General features: G+C 44.3%; 1 protein-coding gene across 2 annotated transcripts; it reads right to left on the bottom strand.

Moving 5' to 3' along the window:
- Positions 1 to 1751: 1751 nt before the first annotated feature.
- Positions 1752 to 26871, bottom strand: LOC147621093 (nucleotide-sugar uncharacterized transporter 2-like). 2 transcript variants are annotated; one of them, XM_086823809.1, is made up of 8 exons: positions 26567 to 26871; positions 26216 to 26367; positions 8783 to 8988; positions 8545 to 8638; positions 8281 to 8447; positions 8026 to 8196; positions 7667 to 7920; positions 1752 to 1861 (listed from the first exon to the last, which is right to left on the bottom strand). In XM_086823809.1, exons 1-8 carry the CDS (start codon positions 26667 to 26669, stop codon positions 1809 to 1811), a joined length of 1200 nt encoding a protein of 399 aa, XP_086679935.1. In that variant the 5' UTR covers positions 26670 to 26871; the 3' UTR covers positions 1752 to 1808. The 2 variants fall into 2 exon arrangements, with proteins under 2 accessions (XP_086679935.1, XP_086679936.1); XM_086823810.1 differs by lacking the exons at positions 1752 to 1861; positions 7667 to 7920 and having other exon boundaries at positions 8022 to 8196.
- Between the last annotated feature and the right edge of the window lie 127 nt (positions 26872 to 26998).

Genomic DNA, 26998 nt, shown 5'->3' with positions numbered 1-26998 from the left:
CCAACAGTGCCTAGTGTGGCCTATCAACAAGCAACACTTTCACCTTGGCCTAAGGTTTGTTCTAGAAGAGGTTAACAGCCTGGTTGCCACTCTTTTTGGTCTAGGTAATTCAAGTTCCGCTTCGTACACGGGAGCACGCTCGCATAGGGTTTCATGAGTTTTGATATCATCTCTATAATTTTTGTGTTTCAAGAGGAATGAGCATGCTTCAAAATTTTCACCTGCCCCAATAACAGTTCCCTAGCACTCTTCATCCACCAGTAGTGCCTAGTGTGGCCTATTAGCAAGCAACACTTCCACCTAGGCCTTGGCCTATTTTTAAAGAGGGCACTAGTCATGAGCCAAGCACATATAAAGGCAGCCAAGCCAAATCTCCTTCTCGATGGCACGTAGTGGAAGCCACTCCCTCACTTCAAGTGAAGACAATGATGATTGTAGAACACATCACCATAGCCATAGTCGAATCAAGTCTCGTCATCACCCATGACCATAAGAGTCATGGATCCAAGAAGATCCATTGACACTGGAGTCATCGATCCAAGAGAAGCCATAAACATAACCAAAGCAACAGAAGCAGGGATTGTCCTCTCATCACAATTGTATCCATAGACAATGCAGTTGTAGCAACCATAGGAGTCATCGATCTAGCAAGAGCCATTCACATCAACATAATCATAATCATAGTAGCAAAGACAATCGTCATCACATTTGTATCCATAACAAGCGAAGCCATAAAGAATGCAACCATCCTAGCTGTTCTCAAAGCTTACAACATAGAGAGATGTGAGAGGACTCACCGGGTTTGAGAAGTGTTGAGAAGCCACAAACCTAGCTAGAAGACTACTTCATAACTTTGATGTAGAGTGAGAGAAGGACTCACCGAGTTTGATAAGTGTTGAGAAGCCACAAACCTAGCTAGAAGACTACTTCATAACTTTGATGTAGTGCTCCTTTCTATACATCAATTGAATTTGGAATGATATTATTTATTACTCTCTACCTTCTTTGCACATGGTTCATCAAACTTCATGTCCCCTTAGTTTTCTCTTGCATGGATGATATGAAGGTTGCTTATGACCGTGTGCTTGATTGTTCTGTTTGATTTTCTAAATGTTTAAAGGTGTCTTTATATATCCTTTGTTAAATCAAGTATTGTGTCCTTGATGGCTGCTAAAGCTTCTTAGCGAAGGTTATGTTCATTGTCTTCGTCGATGGATGCCATATTTGTAACTATTGGCCCTCCTAGCTCTATTTCACATTATGAAACCCATGCCCGGACACCAGACAGGTGGAAAAAGACATGAGGACAGAGTCCATAAGGTTTGATTAAGAAAAAGTACTATCCTTGGTCAAAAAGCAAGAAAAGCAAAAAGTCAGACTATGTTGACTACGACCTAGGGACACCATTAGAAAGAGGACACTGAGCTGGATCAAAAAGCTAAAAGCCGCTTTTCCAAAAAGCAACTCCAAGGCCAAAAAGCAAGGCCCTGAAGAGACAAGCATAAATCATGAACTTTGGCTATATTTGACTATTAATAAAATATTTAAAAGAAGAAAAGACCAAAAGCAAAGTAAGAGGCAAAAGCATCACTTTTTGGCACAAAGCAAGGCTTCCCCAAGTATATAAAAAGAAGCATGAGCCTCTCTTGAGCATCAAGTTGAAGAACTTCTTTATCGCGTTGCCATCTTCGTTGAAGTGTGGAGATCCTCTTCTCCATCATAATCTACTTGATCATGAACCAAATCATAGAGTTTTTCATCGTTGCCCGCTGATTCAGAATGCCTCCATCAATTGCAACACCACATCATCATCCATCCATATGACTGTACGGATCCGTACAGCCATACGGACCTGTATGGACTGAAATTCCACAAACCCTTCAAAATTTTCAAAAACCCTAAAAATTACTTTTTGAAGATTTTTATCACCCGAAAACCATTAAAAATAGGTTTATATCAATTTTCTTGCCAGAAAGAGCTTTTCCAAGGTTTTCTTCATCAACAAGGCTATAGGAGTTGTGGCGAATATTCATGGGATGAGCGAGTGGATCTAGGACTTGGATTGGAACTAGAACTTTGACTTGGACTTGGACTTGGACTTGGACTTGGACTTGGACTTGGACTTGGACTTGGACTAAGGCTTGGATTGGAACTAGAACTTGGACTTGGACATGGATTTGGATCTGGACTTAGATTCATTGGATTTTGACTTGGACTTGGATTTGGATTTGGATATTGGATTTGGTACTAGCCCAATGAGAGAATTCTTGTGGGTCATCCCCATGGTGTGCTCGACATTAGAGATCTCGTGCCTCGACACCGACTTCTACTTAGGGATTCTACATCGGCATATTTGGTTGCTTTTGTATTCATTGATTGTATTGATTGTGGCCAACATGCTCATGGATTGTTCTTTAATAAATTCCTAAAAGGAGGCGGGGCTTATTCCGCGCTTAGTGTGGTGTACTATGCAAGATCCCTATTCCCTTCTCTCTCTCCCCTCTCTCTCTCTATGATTATCTCTTGGACATGTGGTTGAGTCTGTCACACGACACGCCCCGCTAGGCTTAACAGTGGTATCAAAGTAGGATTTCTCTGGAAGAAACTTTCTTCCGGTGACAAAGCCATGTCAAGAGCACAAGGAGACCAAGGGCCTAATGAAGGGAAAAACTATGAGGCCAATACACAACTTCAAGATGGGAACCAAGGTCATCAGAAGAGTATCATGACGTTCAACAGTTAAGGAGATTTCTCAGAGACGAAGAAGTCCTTGCTTGGAGAACCAAGAGGAAACAAGACCAAAGAAGGGCTCGAATGTTTGAAGATTTCATCAAGGATCGGGCCACCGAGCCGAAGGCGTTTAAGCTGCTAAAGCCTATCTTTGGGCCAAAGGAGTCATTACTGCACAAGGATCTAGAGCTACCCATTCTGTTTCTTATGGAGGAGACAGCGAAGCTACTCCTAGGCCTCCTCTCTCAGATGCAGCTTCATAGGGATAAGTAAGGGAAAGATAGACAAAGAAGCCAGAGAGATCACAAGATTATGAGGTTCACATCATGGCAGGAAGTTCAACGAGTGGTTTGCAGTGGTGTTTAGCCAATTGCATGTTTCGACAAAGAAAGATGTGGAATCTTTCTAGACCAAAGCTGAAACAAAACCCTTTTGAAGCATTGAGACTTTATGCTAGCAAAGGACCAGTGTTGGTTATTCTAGATCTTTTTGTGGTTAAACATGATGACATTGCATTTGAGCAGTCTCGAACCAAGCTGGCTATGTTGTGGTCTATGAATGTCAACGACAAGAAGGAAGCAGATGCATTATCTCAGAGACACCATGCGGTTTCTATAGGTTACCATATGGATTTCACTTTAATGAAGGATCCTTATGCTACCAAAGAGGATTTCAAAGATGTTTTGGAACAGATTGTAGAATAAAGATTTCATGACTTCCTATGTCATCAAAAAGGCTTTTTCTTATGATGCAAACCCATTTATGGGACACAAAGGATTCGAGGCCAAAAGTGAACAGAGAAAAGCCATGCTCCACCTTTTACAAGGCAAAGAAGCATACTGACTACAACTCAAGCTTTGGAAAGCTACTTTTATTGGCCTTGAATGAGAAAGAACATTGAGTTATATGTTTGAGAATGTTTGGTTTGTCAAAAGGACAAGTTTGACCAACAAAAGCTAGCAAGATTATTGCACCCATTGAATGTTCTATGGAAGATTTTATCTTTGGATTGCAAAAGTCAAGGAACGATGGTATATGAACCTTTCTCAGGATACCAAGAAGATCAACAATGTTTGTTATTGGTTGGACCGTTAGATCATTGGAGGACACATAATGCCTTCCATGACAGTTTATTGAAACCATGTACAGGTTACTCCCATAGAAGCTTGTTTTGAAGGATCCACCACGGGTGGAAGAGCCAGAAGAGATTGTGTTTCATTCTATGAGAAAAAAAGAAAAGACAGTGGTCAGAAAGTTCCTCTTGGAATTCGAGAATTATTCTCTATTGAATACGAAATGGATACCAAAGAAGTACTTCAAGGACTATCCAGATATACTACGAGCTTATGAGGAAGTGATTCGTCCAGATATATTTGAAGTATAGATATATCAACGTCTTGCAATCAAGACAAATTCAAGAGGAAGGGATTGTACCTCTAGCCCTCTTCAACGTATATATATTGGACTGGAATTGATCATTATTATGCTTATAATAGTTATTTGGACATGCTGTAGTTTGGGTGGCAACGATGCCCAATAGCCCAAGGAGCAAGATTTGTATATGGCAGGCAACGATGCAAGATGGCCCATTGGACAACAACGATGCCCAAACAAGATTCGTATATGGGAGGCAACGATGCCAGATATATTGGACTTCGCAATCGGGCGATCATTGTGACCAAATGGCCCAGTTGACTGTATTGGATTTCGCAATCGGACGGTCATTGCAACCAGATGGCCCAGATGACTGGTTATGGATGTGATATTCTGACCAACCTCTTTCACTATATAATATTCATATTACCTCTTTTAATGTGAAAAGTTCACTAACACCTAGTCCTACAATAGATTTGAAGACATGATTGTTGTGAAAAGAAATGAAAGCATAAGAGGTACCATGCTAAATCAGAAGTATGAAAATGTATAGCTTAATGTGCATTCATAAGCTTGTCCATGAAAGAAATAAGAAATAACCTACATGAAAATACCATCCGAGCATGGACATACAATGTCCATCATGGACAAACCCTTTAACCGCAAGGAGTACGCTTTCAGAGCATGGATAGGACATTCTAACCGTGGACAGCCCATTTGGAGTATGGACAGCTCATTCTCAGCATCTGGCAAGCCTCCCTGTTCTAGGGACATCCCATGGCAAGCATGGTTGTACCATCACAAGTATGCACATACCAATCGGAGCATGTACCGCCCTCTTTGAGTGTTTGAAGCCCATTTGGAGTATGGACATACGATGTCAATCATGGACAACCCAAGACTGCATGGACCGCATTACAGACCATTCCGACCATGGAAAGCCCATTCAGAGTGTAGGCAGCTTATTTTCAACATTGGTAGCCCTCCTTGTTCAATGGACAGCACATGGCCATAACATCATAGGCATGGACATACCATTGAGAGCATGGACTACCCTTTTTGAAAAAGCATGGACATACGATGACGATTATGGACAACACTTTTACACAATACCAATCATAGGCATGGACATACCATTGAGAGCATGGACTACGGTTTTTGAAAAATTGCAGCCCATTCCAAGCATGGACATACGATGACGATTATGGAGAACCCTTTTACACACGATACCGATCAATGACAACCCTTTCAGCCCGCATCATGGACAATGTATCCTCAGTATGGACAAAAAATTCCAACCACAGACCACATATTCTATCAACAGTCCATGGCAAGCATTGACATAGAATCTTGTGTATTAGCAACCCTCCCTAATCTTGGAGTGCTCTCCACAGGCATGTAGATGGCCTATTCAGCTTGGAGATGACATACATGATTATCATGGTGACCATGTATGTGTGTCCATAGTGATGTCCATGTCATGTATGGTCATGCATGGTCATGTCTTGTCACTTGCTGACATGGAGACGCCAAGTGCTACCTCATCCCCGTAGTCCACATATGCGAAACTCCTAGAACCGAAGCTTGTCAAAAAATAAATAAATAAACTCTTGACAAACTGCTCGGCCGAAATAAATTCCCCCATGGATCTCGATGCACGACAGCTCCACATCCCATGCCACAAGTCCTCAATTCCAGACCTGCATCTAGGTCAAATCCCAGAGGCAATTCGTATCTTCACCCCAATAGAGAGAGCTCCCCGTGAACTTTTTCCAAAGAAATGTCTTCATTTGAATTGGTGGACCAAAATTTCAAATAGTACTAAATCTAGCATACCAACATCTATTAGTGAACCTGACCCTCTAAAACTTGTTAAGATCAAAGAAGTCCATATCCAAGCTCATTAGCTACTTAAATATACCTGCAGACACCAAAGATCCTAGAGGAGAGCCCCCCATCCATGTCCAATCACCCCTCCAGTAATTAGCATAAAAGTTCATACACATGTAAGCCTCTTAAGTTTATTCAAGACAATCCTCAGTGAGGGTAGATCAAATTTTGTACCCCCGAACATGAGCATCATCTCCTCAGCCCTCTAGACAAATAAAGGACCATCCCAAGAATGCATTATAGGTACATTATTCAATCTTTTAGCCCCTTGAATATCTATCAAAGCTAAGGGAAGATGGAAATAGTGTGTCCCCACCAAATAGAGTAGCCCATTAAAGAGTTCCCAGAAGCATGCCACTATAGTAAAGACGAAGACGATAGAGACTTCCAATCTTTCAATGGAGAGCCTTGTCTAACAGACCTATTGAGACGGAACCCACCAACACTAGACCATTCAATACAAGTTTGGATTGAACCTTTCAGCACACAACATAAGTTGTGTTTGCAATGAAATCTTAGACACTTCGGTTATTCCATCAAACATCTACAATGTGATCTGAAAAATAATCTTCTAGTTACCATACCTTTCTTTCAATTACAACTTGGAATGCCACAAGATTTCAAAATTGGACTTGTCTTTTTGGTTTTCTATTCATTGAGAGATTATGATGAACCAACAGAGACATATTTAGAAGTGAGCTCCTCACTCATGGTTTTGAGCCCAAAGGAACTACATGTAGGCCAAGTTTGTTTTGTCTGGTTTTCCATTCTTGCTTAGTAGATGGTCCTGCTACGTCGGATGTATCGCCACCAATTATATACGAGAGCTTTCATTCCTCTCTATCTATCAAGATTCATGGTCATTCTATTAACTTTTGACAGATGGATACCATCCAATGTCTGTTTTGAGGCCATGTCATGTTCGTATTGACACCCATTCAAAGAAAGTGCAGAACATCAGAGCTTGGCACGCCTAGAGAGAGCCCAATGTAGACTTCAAACCCTACCTTCCCATACCCTTTCTTGTATCTCGACCACGACTGAAATACACACTTGTTGCTGTTTGCCAGGTCAAGGATGCAAGCTCTCTCTCTAAATTTGTGTTTGTGGCACGAGGAGGGAATGGAAAGACTACCCCTTTTTTGGTTTTTGTAAGTCTTCCTCTGGCTTGTCTTGGTGTTTTCAACCACTTATGTGGCCCAGTCTAGACATTCATGCTGCTATGCTATGCTATGCATTGCATGGTGTGTATTTTAATCCTCGAGCCTTGGCTCTTGTACTGTTTCTTGATTGAACTTCCCCCCCAAAAAAAAACACTACCAAAATAAAACATGCCACAAGGCAACCATGGCATGCGCCTAAAAATAATATTGACCATGGTTGCCGCCAATCCAAGCCCCTTTACATAAATAGCACTTACCATTTTGCCGATAAAGAAGAATGCTTTTCGTTCAAGTTTTCTCTCTCTCTCTCTCTCTCTCTCTCTCTACTCAATTTTCTCACTCATGGAAGCACGTCTACCATCTACCCAGAAGCCTCCACACCCCCCCCCCTCCCTTCCCCCCCCCCCAAAAAAAAAGCAAAAAAAAAAAGGAGAAGAGAATCGTATGTCAAACGTAGAATTTGTATCATACAGAATCATTTTCTATGAATAGTAATTTGTTCACCTTACCCTGCTGATGGGATTTTAGATTGGAAAACCCAGCCTGCTGCTGCTGCTGCTTATTCAGGTTCTGCTTTGCAATTGCTTCGTTCCCTTCTTGTCCAATGTTTAAGAACGTATACATGGCCATTCCACTCAATGCCATAGTCGCTCCACAAAGGCTCTTGGGACCTGGGTTTGCTTGAAAAAGAAGGAATCCTCCAAGTAGAATGACACACGTCTTGAACTGACCAAGCACGACATGCGAAGTAGCAGATGTAGCCCTACACACAATGTTAGCAAAGCATATAATAAAAATAAACCAGGTCCTTATAAGAAAACAAACCCAAAGGACATGCAATGTAGGGCCTCACCAAATTTGCACTTACCCCAAGGCTAGAGCTCCAGACCATTGCAGCAAGAAGCCAAAAATGGCAGAGATAAAGATGGCCAAGGTATTTGGAAAGTTCCAATTGAATGCAAGGAGACCAGGTGGATCCAAGCATGGCATGAGGGCTACTAGCGACAGAACTGTGAATGGAGTGGTCCTCCACATTAGCCTGGCATCACACATCATGTATTCAAAACTTAAACCTCAAATCTATATATGCATTGCAGATATGTAAAGATAAAATTCAGCTTACGCAAGAGCTGTCCAGTTGTCCTGCTGCTGCAGATTGGACCACAGAATTTTGTTGGCAGCACTGGGAATAATCCAAGCGAGAGCAACCATTGCACCAAATAAATTGAACTCCAGATCTGTAACAGTAGCAACTGCTACACCAAAAGAGACTACTGCCAAAGAAAGTGCCTGCACAAGACCAAAGCCAATGCCACCACGAATGAACTCATTTTAGAGGCGAAATAATGCTCTACCTAGAGGAAGTATATGCCTTGTGAAAACGTGCCTTTTGAAAAGGAACTCGTTTGCCAAAAATCAACAATTCAGTGAACACGATAGTTGGAGTCACAGCAATTTTGGCCATCTGATAAAAACCTACACTGGGCAATGCCCGTGTACAAGTCTTTTTGTCAGCAGAGTTCATCATATGACATCCATCCACAGAGAGAGAGAGAGAGAGAGAGAGAGAGAGAGAGAGAGAGAAGCCTTTGATCATAAGCTATTCAAGGTTGTTTTAACTTTACCTGTTGTATTTTAGGCTTACATTTGCAAGGCCACTTGCAAATGACATGACCACACCAAGAGCTACAAGAGAAGTAAGTGGCGTTTTCGATGCAGGTGCTGCAGGAATCAACGAAAATGCATTGAGGACAGCCATCAGAATCCAGCTCACCCCATAATGCACAACGGTAAGTGCTATAGGATAATTGAATCCCACCTTTCCCAACAGCTGCAAATACCAAGGACGTCTCCAATCAGTCACTTTCCCACCACATCTATGTCATCATAACAAGGCTGCTAGTTTCAAGCTAGCAACCTCTCTCTCTCTCTCTCTCTCTCTCTCTCTCTCTCTCTCCAAGGCGGGTAAGTTGGCACTGTTACAAGATGGAAGAGCCATCATTCACGAATTTTGTATCCCCAAGCCAACAGACCCTTACTCTTTAACTGATGTAACTCTAGACCACAAAGCTACACAAGTAGTGAGTAGATTTTTCTATTATTGTTCTTGATCAAGTTTTTGAGGCCATCACAGCCCAACTAAAATTTGTCCCATGAATCGTATTTGGCTCCCATAGACGTTGGTATAAAATCTCCCTCTCTCACCCAAGCCCAACAGAGCCATATGGAGCATGTAGGTCGTGGACGACAATCCGAGCCCGCACCCTCACGCCCCATGCACCAAGGGAATCACAAGGGAGTGTGTAGTGTCTCCATTCCTGCCCTCGGAGAACTAGGCCCTCCACCTACCAGCTGCAGATCGAAGGCATACTTCAGTGCCATAGATAGGTGCCACCACATGAGGTGGACATTGCTCCTTTATAACCCACTGAAGAAGATGACTCTACATGAGTTCTGCCTTTCTTCATAAAAGCTCACATGGTGAATGGGACTGTTTTACTTTTAACAAAAGTTTTTCTTTTTTTTATGTTTACGACATCCAGTTATCCATGGATGTTTACGACATCCAGTTATCTTTTTTTTATGTTTACAACATCCAGTTATCCATGGATGTTTACGACATCCAGTTATCTTTTTTTTCTGTTTATGACATCCAGTTATCCATGGATCGCATGTGCTCATTTTAGCTTCATAGACCCTTAAGTCTTTCATAGACGTTTAATAAAATCTCTCACTCTCACGCGAGGAGAGAAGGCAAGAAGGCCTTCTATCGAGATGGTCGGGTCATCATTGATGGCCGGCCCATGGATTAGTGGTTTGGGGCCTATGGGACACAGACCAGGCCACTGACAGAGATACACATGGCAGTATGGAACTGTAATGGTTCACTATGGGTGCAGCCTGGACGACTGGAGCATGTTATGGTGAGGAGAGACATCATACTTCTGACAGAGACACATCAGAGCCCAGAGAGAGGGCTACCTCGAGTAGAGGGATTCCAGTGGGAGTCAGCATACAAGAGGACCACACGCCAGGGTACCTTGAGAGGGTCGGGGGGAGTAGCAGTTCTATTCAGATGGGAGCTACAAGGGAGACTGAGAGTGGTAGCACAGGATCCAGAGGCCAGATACATGTGGATCAGCTTACAGCTCTCACAGGACAGGGTTATATACATAGCCCTATGTTACTTTCCTCCATCAGGATCCTCCTATGTCATTACAGAGGACATGCCACAGGAGGAGACGGGAGCCTCGCCATACACTTGTCTGTCAGAGGAGATTATGCATTATTCTACACTAGGGGAAGTATTTCTTACGGGTGACTTCCATGCCCACACACACCGCAGACAGTGTGAGGTGTATGACTATGATGACATGGAGATCCTCCACCCTGTGGATCCAAAGGAGATAGGGGCTAGTCGGGCATAAGAGGACACTGGACCAAACAGAGGACATTATGGGGACCACTTACTAGAGTTGGGAGAGCCAGGCATCGTCTCGTTATTTATAACAGGATGCTACAGTGGCCGGGATCAGGAGGGCTGACATGCTTCCCACATGGGGGTCATACACAGACCGGAGGCACAGTGGTGGACTACATTATGGGGTCTTTGGAGGCATCACAGCTTGTCACCTCATTCTCCATCCCACCTCGTCCTATTGGGGCAGATCATACATACTTGGCATTTTCACTAGCCGGATCACCAGTATCACCAGCCCCCCACATACCAACGCCACACACTACCATCTACTTCACACATGACATGGCAGACATATACACTGGCAGAGTAGAGGATGGGCTCCTACTCATGGATCCCCTGGCACCTATGGATACCATTACAACCTAGCTGGCATCACTCCTACACACGGCTGCATTACAGAGCTTCCCACATCGTGTCCACTCAGGAGAGCCTGCGAGATCTGGGACTACCCAGAACAAATGGTGTGATGACGAGTGCAGAGCCCTATACTCAGGGCTCCGCATACAAAGAGCCTTGGGAGCCATCACAGAGCAGGAGTCGAGGAGAGAGATGAGGAGACTTACTCGCCACAAAAGGCGCCTTCGCAGAGATGCAGGAGCTAGAGATCTTCCAATTCTTCATGAGTAGAGATAGCCCTATCTCATGGCGGCACTTCAGAGAGCCCCGAACAACGACACCCATTGCAGACCCACAGACATGGCACACATATGCAGAGGGCCTGTACCACGCCCCACAGCAGCCACCTATACCTCAGCAACAGGAGCCTCGACGTACCACAGCTAGCTTCTTTACCCACTCGATGGTAAAGGAAGCTATCCGCCGCCTACAGCATGGACAGGCCACCGACCATATGGGCCTACAGGGTGAGCATCTCATATATGCAGTAGATTCTTTGGCTCCTTTTCTTGCACACCTGTTTAAGAGGGCACTAGTAGAGGGTTTGCCTGCGGAGTGGACGATGCACACCATTGTGCCGATCCACAAAACAGGGGATATGCTCGATCCGAGCAACTACAGGACGGTTATGGTTGGCCATGTGTTGGCCAAACTCTATGGTGCAGTGTTGGAGCAAGAGCTTAGCTTATATGCTGAGCGAGCAGGTTTACGCTCATCAGGGCAGGCAGGCTTCAGGAGAGCTTTCTCTACCACTGACCATGTATTCACTTTGAGATGTATGATTGATCAAGCCAGAGTGAGGAAGAGAAAGCTCTATTGCTGCTTTGTGGATTTCCGAAAGGCATTTGACACAGTACCACGAGAGAGGCTCTTTCAGTGCCTGCAGTCTCTTGGCATACCAACAGATATGACATGGGGCATCTATGCATTATATGAGCAGGTTTTTGGGCGAGTCAGATGCCTAGGAGGTATGTCCGAGACTATTGCTAGCACCATTGGTGTGAAGCAAGGATGCCCACTTTCCCCCACGCTATTTGGGTTATACATTGATGAGGTGGCTGACTTCATTACACGGGGAGGCGGAGATGGAGTTGATCTAGCAGGTACCTCAGTACATATTATGCTTTATGCTAATGATACTGTATTAGTGTCTGAGTCTTCAGGAGGTCTACAACAGCATCTACATGCACTCGATGATTTCTGCACACAGAGGGGTCTTACTATGAACCTTGGGAAAACCAAGGTTATGGTCTTTCATACATCGAGACGGGCCAGGAGTCAGCTGACATTCACTCTCGCAGAACGCCAGGTGGAGGTGGTGACATCATACGTGTACCTAGGGGTTACCTTCTCTGCAGCAGCCACGCGCTTCACCATGGGTTCAGCAGCCAGAGCTAGATTGACACGGGGATATGCAGCATTGGCTATGCTAGAGAGACAGTGCCACCAAGTGCATTTTCAGGAGCCCCGGACGAAGGGGTGGCTATTTGACACATTAGTCACACCGGCACTGATGTATGGAGCAGCGGTATGGGCACCAGGCCTTGCTACCCATTGGTGGACACAGATAGAGAGACCACAGGCCCTCATGATGGCACGCTAGTACCTCATGACATTATCCGAGCAGAGTTTGTTGCGCCTCCTATGATGGTAGAGGCCATATTCCAGACTATATGCCTGCTAGACAAATTCAGAGAGATGCCACAGGACAGATTGTCATATAGAGCTTTTGAGGCATCTAGACAGCTGGCTAAGGCAGGAGACAGAGGATCATAGTATGCACAGGTCACACATTGGTTCTCACAACATGGCCTAGACATGGATCATCTACCACCATTCCGGTATGACAAGGATGCACCACATATCCGTCTCTCTCATAGTGAGAGGAACAGAGTATTGAGACAGGACCTATGGCAGCTCTATACACGAGAGACATGGATATCGCCTACACAGCCTCTTCCACCGAAGATGCTATACTACAAAGATCACTTCATGAGTATCACTGATGATGGATTTATAGAGAGGCCTAGATACATGGAGGGCTTTTTACCACATGGCTCCTGAGTAGCTATTGGTCAGCTTAACGTCTCATCACATCGATTGGAGATCGAGACTGGCAGAGCAGCACGGATCCCCCGAGAGGAGAGGATATGCAGATTGTGTAGAGAGGAGGTGGAGAGTGAGGAGCATTATGTATGCAGATGCAGAGCATATACAACCATCAGAGAGAGATATCCCATTTTATTCACAGAGCCACATTCCCTACGCTAGATTTTTGAAGCAGCGGACCAGCGCATACTGGGGAGATTCATTCTAGACATATAGAGTCACAGAGAGACATCATTACAGGCTCACACAGCTCTAGAGGGGGGACGACAGACACAGATTACTACATTTTTTCAGAGATCCACCCCACTCCCAGCCCCTACACAGCAAGGAATTACTCTCCAGAGAGCAGAGACACTCAGAGCCCGCAGGAGACAGAGGACACCTGGCTTTCGGACACCACGCCTATACCAGAGAGAGATGACAGAGATCAGAGCTCAGTTTCACAGAGAGGGTGCGGAGCGACTGGCTCGCTTCAGAGCAGGCATGTTCTTCAGGGAGCTGTGGACACCCCCTTCATTGATGTATACCATTTTATACCCCCAATATGGTACAGGATGGAGCTAGCTAGGTTGCATATCATGATTGTATACTCCATGCATATAGCTTTGCATTCTCCTATTAGTAGAGCTCCATCCCCTCCCCCACTCATTGTACTTATTGCACAGCCAGATTCAGCTTTTTAGTTCAGTACTTTTTCATTTTGTTGGGATGACAAAGGATACCCCACACAGGTACACTGATTTGTCTCATAGGCCGAGTTCGGTCTTTTGGAAGACGTTAATAAAATCTTTCTTTCTTTCTTTCTTTCTCTCTCCCCCCGAGACAAATAGCCAAAGCCAATGGATTGGTCTCTCTCTCTCTCTCTCCCCCCAAGACAAACAGCCAAAGCCGTGCCGATGATGGATTGGGATTTTATTGTAGTCTCACAAAAAGGTTCTCAAACAGTCAAAAAAAACTCAAAAGGGACAAATATATGATGATAGAATAACTCGCCCCAATGCAGCTGAACTAAAAGAATGCAGTACTGGCCAAAGTTTAAACAGCTCACAATGAAGGAAAGTCAGCACTCTTTTATAAAGCAGAACTCTCACTGAAATTTTCCCGAGTCTTATCAGGAGATCAAGAAATCTATCATGCTGCAATTAACTAAAGCTCAAGAAGCCTACACAAGGCAAGAAAAATAAGCATCCCAAGTACGTCAAGTTCTCAAAAGGGAATTGGATGATCTACCTAAGGATTAAAAGCAATGGCTCAAGCAAGTGGGCAAGCAATGCCCTAAGTTGTCATTCAAAAGTTTTGGTCCTAAATGAAAAGAAGATCAATGACAATGCCATGTAATCAACCAGTTGGACTATACATTCATTGTTTCACGTCAATTCTATAAAGCATTATATGGGACCTCCTCCATCGGATGCCATGTAACCACCCAGTTTGACTATGCATTCATTGTTTCACGTCAGTTGGCCAAAGCATTATATGGGACCTCCTCCATAGGATGTATCAGATGAGTCAACCTGATGTCATCAATGATGCATAAGTCCTAGAGCCAGAACAAGTGATCCTGCACCGTTTAAAACACGACACCTGTCACAAGTGCCAGTTTTTTACTAAGGTCAAGGATCGAGGATCCCATGCAGCGGTTTGGTTGGACAAGGATGTCTTCAAGGAGCCTGCAAGAAACCAACAGAAGCAGAGGAAGTATTACATAATGTTCGCCTAAACCTAATCATGGTGGAGCTAGATAAATATGAAAATAATCCTCAATAAAACCAATGCCTAACCTTATTCCATTTGATCCTACCGCGAGGACCTAGTTCATCAAGCCCTCAAGGCAATGCAACTCCCGTCATCAAGATAAGCAAGAGGAGATGTCACGTGCACTCTTCACAGACATCATACTGTTTCAAACGGTTCAATTGATGTATGTGGGCAGCTCCTTGCCCTCCAAGGTTTTTTATTTTCCCATTCCAGATGGTGTGATGTGCTCCACGAGATATGATCCTAGCCCTCTTTGACTTTGTGCTTGTGGGAGCTGTCAAGAAGTTGACTCATTCATCACCTTCCATCTCTATCTTGTGTCGGAAACTTCCAATCTTGTGGGTCATCAAAATACCTTAATCTCAGCCACTCCACAGGTACAATCATCATGATTCTCAACCAGCTGTGTTGGTGGAGGAAAACGTGGAGTTCACATGTACAATACTTGCCTACATTAGAAATATTTTACCAGAGTATTGGGTAGCCACTAAGTCCAAGGAGTAGGGTGCTTCCCTTGGGAGGCGATCCTAATTCAAGTCAGTTCACAGTCTAGGGCAGACCAAGCCCATTCATTGTACTCATTACATAGTCACAAGGAATGGGGGACGGTAACGGGGGACGGGGACGGGGACGGGGACGAGGACGGGACGGGGGATGGCCATAAGTAGGGAACGGGGACGGGGGAGGGAACGGCACTCAAAAAATACTTTTTTTTTTAGTTTTTCTGCTCTACACTTGTTCTACTTAATAATTAATAATTAAGTAGATACAAAATGAGAGAGAGAAAGAAAGAAAGAAAGAAAGCTGTATTAACGTCTACTAGAGAGAGAGAGAGAGAGAGAGAGAGAGAGAGAGAGAGAGAGAGCCTAGAGGCCTAGAGGCTTGAGCCTTGGAAATTGGAAGACAGTAAGACTCAAGACGCTTGAGGGAGAGGTGAGAGAGAAAGAAAGAAAGAAAGAAAGATTTTATTAACGTCTTCCAAAAGACCGAACTCGGCCTATGAGACAAATCAGTGTACCTGTGTGGGGTATCCTCTGTCATCCCAACAAAATGAAAAAGTACTGAATAAAAAAGCTGAATCTGATGGAGCTCTATTACTAGGAGAATGCAAAGCTATATGCATGGAGTATACAATCATGATATGCAACCTAGCTAGCTCCATCCTGTACCATACTGGGGGTATAAAATGGTATACATCAGTGAAGGGGGTGTCCACAGCTCCCTGAAGAACATGCCTGGGTGTGCTCTGAAGCGAGCCAGTCGCTCCGCACCCTCTCTGTGAAACTGAGCTCTGATCTCTGTCATCTCTCTCTGGTATAGGCGTGGTGTCCGAAAGCCAGGTGTCCTCTGTCTCCTGCGGGCTCTAAGAGTCTCTGCTCTCTGGAGAGTAATTCCCTGCCGTGTAGGGGCTGGGAGGGGTATGGATCTCTGAAAAAATGTAGTAATCTGTGTCTGTCGCCCCCCCTCTGGAGCTGTCTGAGCCTGTAATAATGTCTCTCTGTGGCGCTGTATGTCTAGAATGTATCGCCCCAGTATGCGCTGGTCTGCTGTCTCAAAGATCTGGCGTAGGGAATGTGGCTCTCTGAATAAAATGGGATATCTCTCTCTGATGGCTGTATATGCTCTGCATCTGCATACATAATGCTCCTCACTCTCCACCTCCTCTCTGCACAATCTGCATACCCTCTCCTCTCGGGTGATCCGTGAGAGAGAGAGAGAGAGAGTCTAGATAGTAGAGAGTAGGGCCTTGTGTGAGAGGCTTGGAAGTTGGAAGTTACTAAGTTAGAAGAAGCTTGAGGGAGAGAGACTAGAGAGAGAGAGTTGCTTGAACTTTGAAAACTTGAAGGGGTGTGTGTGTGCTTGTAGCCTTGTAGCCTTGTTCTTATATAGATATTAGATAGGCAAGAGAGAGAGGCAAGGGCAAGAGAGAGAGAGAGAGAGAGAGAGAGAGAGAGAGAGGCAAGGGCCAAGGCCCAAGGCCCAAGGCCCTAAGGCTCAAGCCTAAAGGCCAAACCTCAAGGCAAGAGAGAGGCAAGAGAGAGGCAAGGGCCAAGGCCCAAGCCTCAAAGGCTCAAGGCCTCCCCAAACGGCCAAACCAAATGGCTAGAAACAACCAAGGCAAACGGCTAGAAATGGCCCCGCAAACAGCTAGAAACCGGCAAAAGAAACCACTATGACTGCGTAGAATGGCTCCCTGCCGTCCCCCCACAGTGTCGTCCCCCACAGCCGTCCCCTTCACCGTCCCTTGTGAGGGATGCCTCCAGGGGACGTCTGACCGTCCCCTGCCGTCCCCGTTCCTGAACCGTCTCGACTCGGCGTCCCTCCGTTCCAACAGTCCGTCCCTTCCGTCCCCTGTGACTATGACTCATTCATCTTGCAGCAATATAAGCAAATACACTGGCAACAATGGGGACTTTTAACTAGGTAATTGGGACCCAGTACCCATGAACTGTGCAAAGCTCCCTATCTTCTCTCTCTCTCTCTCTCTCTCTCTCTCTCTCTCTCTCTCTCTACGCCTGCTGAGATGGCCCGACGAGATGAGGCCCTTTATGAGGAGATACAACTGTACATAAGGACAGAGATGAACACCATGCAACAGGAGCTTGAAAAGGAATGGACTGAGCAGCAGGCCCAAAAGAAAGTGATATACGAAACGCTGAAGGAAGAGATATATGCCCAATTGAGGGGAGAAATGCAAGCCCAAGTACGGGTTGAGATGGAATTAGCCCAAGCCTCGATGCACACGGAAATGAAAAAAGTGATGCAAAAATGGAAGGATGACATGCTCCGGGAGATTGGCACAACAGTTGCATCGCACGAAGGCACTTTGAAGACATGTATGGCTGACCGCAAAAAAGACATCACAGAAATGCAAAACACTTTGGAATCATGTAAGGCAAAAGTGGTTGCACGTGAGAAGGGAATGCATTCATGTGCTGAAATTGCCAGAGCCACAAAGAAAAAATCGAGGAAGTCAACCCATGGATTGAAGTAGTAAAAAAGCAGAAGGATACACCAGTCAATAAAGTAGAGGTGATGAATGCTACATTGGAAGAGGAAGCCAAGAGACAGGCACGTGCCTTACATGTACACGTAGTTGGGTGGGAAGATAAGGGAAATCCCCAAGAGGATGCAAAAGCTCTTGCAACAAAAATTTGAGCCACTGATGTACCCATTACCGGAGCATGGCGAGTAGGCAGAGATGAAACCACGACGAAGATATTGATCATCAGGTTTGGTGACTTGGAGAAGAAGAAGGCCTTCCTCTCCAAAAGGATGGCCCTTAAGAGGGAAAAGATTTATTTGGATGAGGACCTTACAACGGCACAGATAGCACACCGGAAGGAACACATGCCGTGTGTGCTTGAGGCAAGGAAAGAGGGGAAATGGGCGGTATACAAAGATGGCAATCATCATTACGGAGAGGGGGCCCGCTTGATGGTATGCGGCCTATGAGACCTTGCAATTCACGGTGTGGAATTGCAACGGAGCCCTTAGAACAGATGCAAGATACTTTGAGGATACTTTCAGACACAATGATATTGCTATGTATTCGGGGACCCATCAGTGCACAAACAAGAGGCTTCCTGACATGCGGGGTTATAGATGGGAATCAGTTTTCCGCCCTCAGCCATGCACAGTGGGAGGTACCAGAGGATCTGGAGGAGTGGCAATACTTTTCAGGAAGGAGCTTCATGACAAAATACATGTGGTACATAGAGATGCAGATGCAAGGTACATGTGGGTCCGAATAAGCTATATGTGGCCGTATGCTACTTTCCCCCAGCCCACTCCAAGTTTGCACCATCAGGAGAGTCGCCCTATACGCCACTATATGATGATATCATGAGGTTTGCCAGCATGGGAGACATATTACTATTGGGAGACTTTAATGCACATACAAGCACAGAGCAGACAGAGCTGTATGATACTCAAGAGGCTATGTACCGGGAGGTCATGGCAAAGGATGTAGGGTTGCAGAGATCAACAGAGGATGAGGGGGAGATTACAGATTATGGTAGGCATTTTCTCACACTCGGGAGTGCACATGGGTTGGCCATATACAATGGCTTATCGAGATGGCAAGGATCACATGCTCTCACCCATAAGTCACTGATATAGTGACTACTACTGCTATAAATGACAACCCAATTATGAATAGCTAGTAACCATGGATTATCAATAATAATGAACCCTAGCCACCCGTAACTTCCATATGGCCTTCCCTAATCCAAGGGCTCCCCAACCTTGACCGGATTAGGTCCTAATCCCAAGAATTAGTGTTAGGTACATAACAAACTTTTCCTCCTAAGACCTTTCCTCTCTACGAGACAAAATCAGGGAATCTATGCTCTAAACTAGCAATTGTCTCCCAAGTCTTATCTTTCCACTTGATCTTATACTCAGGATTAACTTATTCCTAAGCTTCCTCTCCTTGAAATCCAATATAAGCTATGCCTCATGTGGAGCAAAGGACAAGTCCTCTCGACTCCAACTGTAAAGCCCCCTTAGGACCACCAAATACACAAGATAACAAACAAGGTTAGTACATATAGAAGGGTGCAGGCAAACTCACCTACCAATTGTAGATTACATCAGGAATCACCCCCAAGCCAGGGATAGGGTTCCACTCCCCATGGGCCAAGCCAGTCAACCCTAGCATCCCATACCACCAGAGCCTGTCCTAAGGGACCTTCAACGAGACCACCTATGAACCGCCATGTCATGGCAAGAGTTCAGTCCATGCACAAACCAACAACCAACTCCATACTGAATAAGTCACAATAGCCCATAAACCACTATAAATAACAATCCAGTTATAAATAGCCCCAGTAACCATGGATTATCAATAATAATGAGCCGTATCCACCCATAACCTGCATATGGCCTTCCCCTAATCCCAGGGCTTCCCAACCCTCACCAAATTAGGTCCTAATCCCGAGGATTAGTGTTACATACATAACATACTTCCCCTCAAGCACTGGAGCTGCCAAGGGAGATTTATTCTTATGTATCTGTCCCATTTGGAGATATTCTGACAAGCAATCTCATCCTCTTCCAATTGGCTGATCTTGTAAGGTGCAATAATCACAGGTTAAGAACTTGGAACTAAATCAATCTTATGATCAACCGACCTACTAGGTGCTAAACCATAAGGCAATTCAACGGGAAAGACATCAGCAAAATCTGTGTTAATGTATTCTAAAGCATGCATCTCCCAAGCATCCAACTAAACCGTATTCAAACTACAATCAACATTAGATGAAAGGGGATCAAGAACACACTCATATACCTCATAATCTGAATTACAATAATAATATGGAGTTCTATTGAATTTGCAAAAGTAGAGGGTGGGACCGCAAAATCACCCTGAAGACAAATAGGGAGACCCTCCATAACAAAGGATAGAGTATGACCCTTCCAATCTACATGAACATCATGGCTGTAAAACCATTCCTTCCCTAAAATAACATCAACCCTATCTAGATCCATGATCAAGAAATCTAGGGCTTCTGTATAATCTTGGATAGAGATCATCAACTAAGAAACTCGCTAGTCCCAAATCTGTCATGTCTTGCTGCCAGGTTCACGCAATAAACATGATCACTTGGCTGCGTCTCCACTCTCAGCGTCTACACAAGTTTAACGAAGTTATGAGCACTATCATGGTCAAAAAGGATGTGCACGGTCTTCCCCAATACCGATCCGTACATCCATATAAGATCATTGGACCAAAGACCAACATGTTGAAGCTACATACCATGTTGGCAGTACGATCTAGAACTATAGTGTCAACAAAAGAAATTCTAGGGTTAGCTTTTACTTCGGTCACGTGAGCTGCCTTGGAGACTTTCTTCGCTTGCGGACTATTCGCTTTCATATGGCCACAAACGAAGCACCCGCCATCTTGAAAAGTTCGATGGTGGGTTTTCTGCTCTTTCATCAGACCAAATTTCCTCGAAACCTGGGTTTGATTTTTATTCTACGAAGCCTTGCCAAACCTAAACCTACGTTTATGTCAGGAACCTTGCTCAAAACTACCTAGAGTGTGAGACTTCCGAGAGACATGTTTTTTATTCTGATTATGGCTAGCTATGGTCTCCTCAAAAATTTTAGCATACTTGATGGCATCCTCAAGCGTCCTTCTATGGTTATTTCTTACCTTGAGATTGTGACCTCGGGCAAGACCACGGATAAAGAATCTGCATAAAGTAGTAGCATCCATGTGGCCTACACGAGACTGCAATTCCCTAAATCTCTGTAAATACGTGTCAAGCGACATGTTACGCATATCCAAGTCTGCTTACTTGCCCACAACATCGAACTCGTCCTCAGTCTGGAGGAGCTCATCACGAAACTATGCCACAAAATCTGCCCATATTCTCCACTAGGTAAGAGCCTTCCCCCTCAAGAGAGCCCTCACCATCTGAATCTTCTAGGTGTCTGGGAAAGGGTGAAACTTGAAGTGCACATTCCACCAGTTGAGCCAAGAGTCCAGAACCTCATGTGTCCTCTCCGTCCTCTCGCCCGCAAAAACGTCCGGCGTGAAAGGTGGGACTGCAACTGGACCTAGAGTAGGGGCTAATCCAAGAACTGCCCACTGTAAGAGTGACACTCGATCCCTCAACTCCTAGATATCAACCTGTAAGTCGGCCCGCCTCCTGCTCCACCTCAATAGGCTCCCCACCAGGTTGAGGATTGTTCTCATGATCCGACAGGTCGTCATTAAAAGAAGTTGAGGCTTCATAGAGGATAAAAAAGGTGGTATTGCAAACTGTGTACCATTTCTGCAGAAATTAAAGAGAGAAATTTTTAAGTGAGAAAAGACGAGAAAACACGCAAAACTACCCACTTACCAAGACTCCACGCACCAGAGTTGAAAACCGTATTGTGAAGCCTCCCAATAGACCATCTCCAAAGTTTCGTCACATCCAGAGAAAGGAAGATGAGTAAAAGACCCCCAATCCCACGGTTTTATAAGGGGGGGAAAACACCCATGAGCACTTCCCAGTATAAAAAAGGAGGGTGCCAAAAATAAAGGAAACTAGAAGGTACTAGCTTTTCCCAAATACCAAGGCTACAGTTCCACTCCCCACATGCCAAGCCAAACAGCCCTGGCGTCCCATACCACTAGAGCTTGTCCTACAGGACCTTCAGCGAGACTGCATGTGAACCGCCATGTCCATGGCTAGGGTCCGGTCTAGGCAAAGACCAACAGCCAACTCCATGACTGAGTAAGTCACAATAGCCCGTAAGTCACTTATATAGTGACTAATGCCGCTATAAATAACAATACAGTTATAAATAGCAAGTAACCATGGATTATCAATAATAATGAACCCTAGCCACCCGCAACCTGCATCTAACCTTCCCCTAATCCCAAGGCTCCAGAACCCTGACCAAATTAGGTCCTAATCCCAAGGATTAGTGTTAGGTACATAACAATCAATCTCCACAGTAGCCACCACTACAGCTTCATCCACACGTCCAACATCGGCCACTAATGCCATGCAACTCTTACCTTCTTTAAACTCAGTACCAACAATAGTGGTATTTGACGATAAGTAGGAGGGTGAGGTTGAGGGGCAAAAAAAAGCCCTCATCCATGTTTATGGCATAGCGAAGGGACAACAGTTAACTGTCCTCTTCGATATGGGCAGCTCTAAGGCTGCCATTTCTCCTCAATTGGCTAAAAACATAAGTACCCCATCATCTGGACGTAGACGGTTCACACCTAGTCTTCGCACTCATATCTCCCATAAGGCATAGCAGTTTTGAATTCAAGGTTCAAAAGGCCACACTTCAACCGGCCTTCATTGTCTCACCTATTTTGGGGTGTGAAATGATTCTCGGAATTCAATGGTTTAGAGAGTATGCACCCATTCGTGATTGGAGGCATGACACTTTCACAATTGTTGATAGTGTTCCTGAGCCTGTCTTGATTCGCTGAGATAGAAGCATTCTTGGCATTCCACTCATCTCCCATATCCAAGCCCAAAGAGCCATGAAAAAAGGAGCCAAATGTGCTTTGATTTATGTCTGTAGAGCCAGCAATCTGTTGTTCAACAACCAAGCCCTTCGATGCAAAGGATGGAAGGTCTCCTCACACAATATCAAGATATTATGTTGAAGGATGAGCTCCCACCCAATCCTCGTGAAGATCAACACATTGAGTTGGTCCCCAGGACAGAACCGCCCAGTAAGTTCCCCTATCACCTTTGTAAGGCATTGGAGGGCGAACTAAAGCAACAACTTTCCCAATTACTCCGAGCTGGATTTATCCTCCCTTGTCCTCGCCCTTTGATGCACCTATTACACGATTATGCATAGACTACCGGACACTCCATAAGCTCACAACCAAAAACAAGTTCCCCATGCCTAGGATTGAGTATATCTTTGAGCGACTCAATGCTATTAAGTTCTTTTCCAAGATAGATCTCAAAAGTGACTATCATCGGGTTCGGATCTTTATGACGACCGACATTCGACATTCCAAAAACAGCCTTTAGGACTGAACACGGCCACTACTAACAGCGAGAGTGCATTAGCCATTGCGAGGAACGATGTGTTTCATGCTCGCACAAAGCACATTGAGATGCATTATCATTATGTCAGGGAGAGGCTCATTGCAAGAGAGATTAGCCTTGGATTATGTCTCTATATAGCAATGTGGTAGATATGTTCACGAAGTCTCTCTCACACGAGAGAAGTTTGAAGCTTTTTGCAAAGCTTTGGGCTTATTGCCATTTGGGGATTGGTCAGTCCCACAGGATCCCTGTACATGTTCACATCATCACTACAAGGGAGATTTGTAGCCATGTATATGGTAGTGATGTGTAGACATAAGCTAATAATGGACCAGGACACTTTTTCCCTCTTTAGGAGGTTTTTTTCCCCGAACGTATGTACACACTCTCATGAGTGTGTAAGTGACCTTATCATGTCACTTCACTTGTACTTCACTCATTCTCATCAATCTACTCTGAGTGTTGTGCTTCCACGTATCGCTTGTTGCTTGCTCCATCTATGTGTGTGTTGCTACAATCCAACAAATATCATATGGGGCACATTGATGTAGTGGGCTAGCCTGAAAGTCTATGTCCTTCGGGTGGGAGTCTGGTTGTGTCAAGGTAGGATTGGAAAGGAATTGATCACTCTTCACTTAATCTTACGTCTAAAGGGGGTCTTGTATGGAGTATGTCCTGGTGGTATGGGATGCTAGGATCTGCTACATGCAAGGTTTCTGGATACATCTATATTCCTATTTGGTGAATTTCTGGAATGAGGTAAAAGCTTCTTTGCTTCGCAAAGACGGTTTTGATGGATCTTGGCGTACGCATCTATATTTTGTAGAGATCAAGATTCAAACCAAATTTTGTTGATATTGAAATCAATAGGTTTCTCAAATAGATTTATTCTCCCAAGAAGATTCAATTTGTTTACCGAAAGAGATTGCTAACAACCTTAGGAAATCTTTTGGAGTACTTGCAAGCTGAGGAGTAATGGATTGTAAGACGTATATGGGGTATGTTCTAGTGGTATGGGATGCTAGGATGTATCACATGTGTGGGTTTACAAGGTTCCGTCGAGGCAGATGTTTTAGCTTCTGATGGGATAGTTATCCAAAACTCAAGATTGTTGGATGCCTAGTTCATGGGGTGAGTGCACTAGCCTCTAATGTGGCAAATGTCCAGTTCATTAGCCACATTCTCGATGTAGCAGATGACCATTTCATTAGTCCCACCTTTGATGTGGAAGATGTACGATTTATGGGCCATGCCTTTGAGTTTTGATGTTGGCAAATTTCGCTTGCATCTTGATTACCTTGACACATTGGCTACCTGACAAACTGAGAACAATCATCATGAGTAGGAACCTATCTTAGTTGAACTCTGATTGCCTAAAGTATCTAGAAACTTCAAGTCCCAACTCAACACAGCAAAGAGGATACATCAGTTCTAGTGGAACATTGCACGTGTTTAGCACTGAGAGCCATTTGATTGGTCAAGATCTGCCTATGATAATATTGAACAGGTTATGTTTGGTATGGGTGTCAACCCAAGTTTGCCTTGAGAATTAGAACTTGAAGATGTAGTTCTAGATGTATGCACAACAAACACCAAATTCACCACCCCTTGGGTGACTCGTCTCCTTTGACAAGGGCTCACAAATAGGACCTCGATGGTCTTATAAATAGCAAACCCCCCTCCCTCCCTCCCTCATTGACTGATCAACCAATCATTAAGCCTCAGGAGTCAAGCAGCCAAAGTGGGCCTACGTGTGTGTTTGAAGGCAGGAATTGGCGAAAGACAGCCAGTGTTTAGAAATAGAAGCATCTTCAATCAACTCGGACTTCTTTCTATCCAAGCATTGATCCCTTCTAACTTCCAAACAGCCGCTGTGCTTATTCCCGTTGTATAATTGGGATTGGTTCAAGTCTTTCACTGTTCATCTTTCTCTATTAACACTCTCATAGCACCAGTAGGTCTAGGTGCCTCGTATGGTTAGACTACTTCACAGCAAACTTTGGCACATTGCCCACGAACGAGATTCATGGAGCCTAATAGTTGATGCCAGTTGCAGATCTCATACCCATTTCGGAGACACTAGAGCCCCCAGGGACTTTAGGCCCTGCTTTTGGACAAACCCATCCAGGATAAAGATCTATGTATAGTTTTCCAATTGTTTCATTTACACTACTTTTTGTTCTCATACACCCATTGGGCCTTTTGAAGACCTTAATGTTACTCTCTCTCTCTTTCTCTCTCTCATATGAATGACATGGCATGCTCTTTACACGACCTACCTTTGAAAGCTGATTTACTTGTTGATCTAGCTTACACACTACAAAATAAACATTTATAAATTATTTGAATTGTGAATTTGAGTCACATGGGTCTCCAGCATTCCCACTTCATGTTTGTCATGCAGTTCCTTGTCTATACCGAATTCCTGAAAATGTGTCTCCAAAGTTTAGTTGTCTTTAAGATTTCCCTTAAAGCCCACCAGCTTGCCAGGTATATCCAGAATGTGAAGCATAAGCAAACACTTGTGTGTGATACTAAAAGAAACCTTGCACTTTAGACTGAAAAGGGCAACGGAAGAAGAAAAATTGAATCATGTTGTAAGTTTTGATTGAGACTCTCACACTGCTGTTCAACTGCCATGTGCTTTTGGCATTTTTCTGTTATCGGCCTCTGTTAGCAAGTTACAACATGACCAGGGGAACATTCATACTACAAATGTATTGTAATGCATTTTGAGACTACAGTTAAGGATCCATATAAGAACCACTGTGCAATGGTAAAGTTACCAGCTTATTCATAAGAATGATAACAACAGCCACAATGAAGTTGAAAGATAAAGCAACTCTCGGGCCACAAAAGCGTTGTTGCTGACGTTTTGCACCTTCAGCTGTACGAAATTCAGTTATCAAAGATGATCGTAGCTCATCTAGTGCCCTTGCTGTCAAAGCAAACATGTCAATGGTTTCAGAATGCAGGAAAACAAATGCGTACAAGCATATTAGCCCACAAGCAGGAAAAGGACTCAAATTGGGAACCCAGAACCCAGTAGGATTTTCGAAATGCATATTACATTGCCAAAGGTTTTTAAAAGACATACAGAATGTTGCTTGATTTAGTTAAAAGGTCATGGCACTCACTTCGTTCACCAGCATCACTGTCCTTCCGCTTCAGCAGTTTTTGTATATCTTTGCTAACAAAATATTTCAGGGTCTCACCCATTGCGAGCTTAAGTATAGCCATAGTAGCTTTGTGTGAGAAAGCAAACACGCAGTATCTTATTTGTACTGCATATTCCAAATCTAGAAGGACTTGATGGGAATCATCAGATCTAATCAAACACCGTCCATCCGTTCATATAAACCATCACAGCCTGCCAAGCCAAGAATACTAGCAAGTCTGGCCCAAGCATTCTGACTTGAAAGAGACAGCATTCATGTAATCCCTGCACCAAAACAAATTCATAGTTCATCATTGGGCATAAAAAAGAGTGAGGATAAAAACTCTTGCCACCCACTACAAAAGCATTGTGCATATGTATGTCTATCCAGATATCAACAAAACCAGAGATC

Source organism: Cibotium barometz, chromosome 30 (assembly GCF_041138505.1).
Source record: "Cibotium barometz isolate CiBa-2024 chromosome 30, ASM4113850v1, whole genome shotgun sequence".
NCBI lineage: Eukaryota > Viridiplantae > Streptophyta > Polypodiopsida > Cyatheales > Cibotiaceae > Cibotium > Cibotium barometz.
The sequence above is the reverse complement of the archived record's forward strand: the minus strand, read 5'-3'. Positions and strand labels throughout refer to the sequence as shown.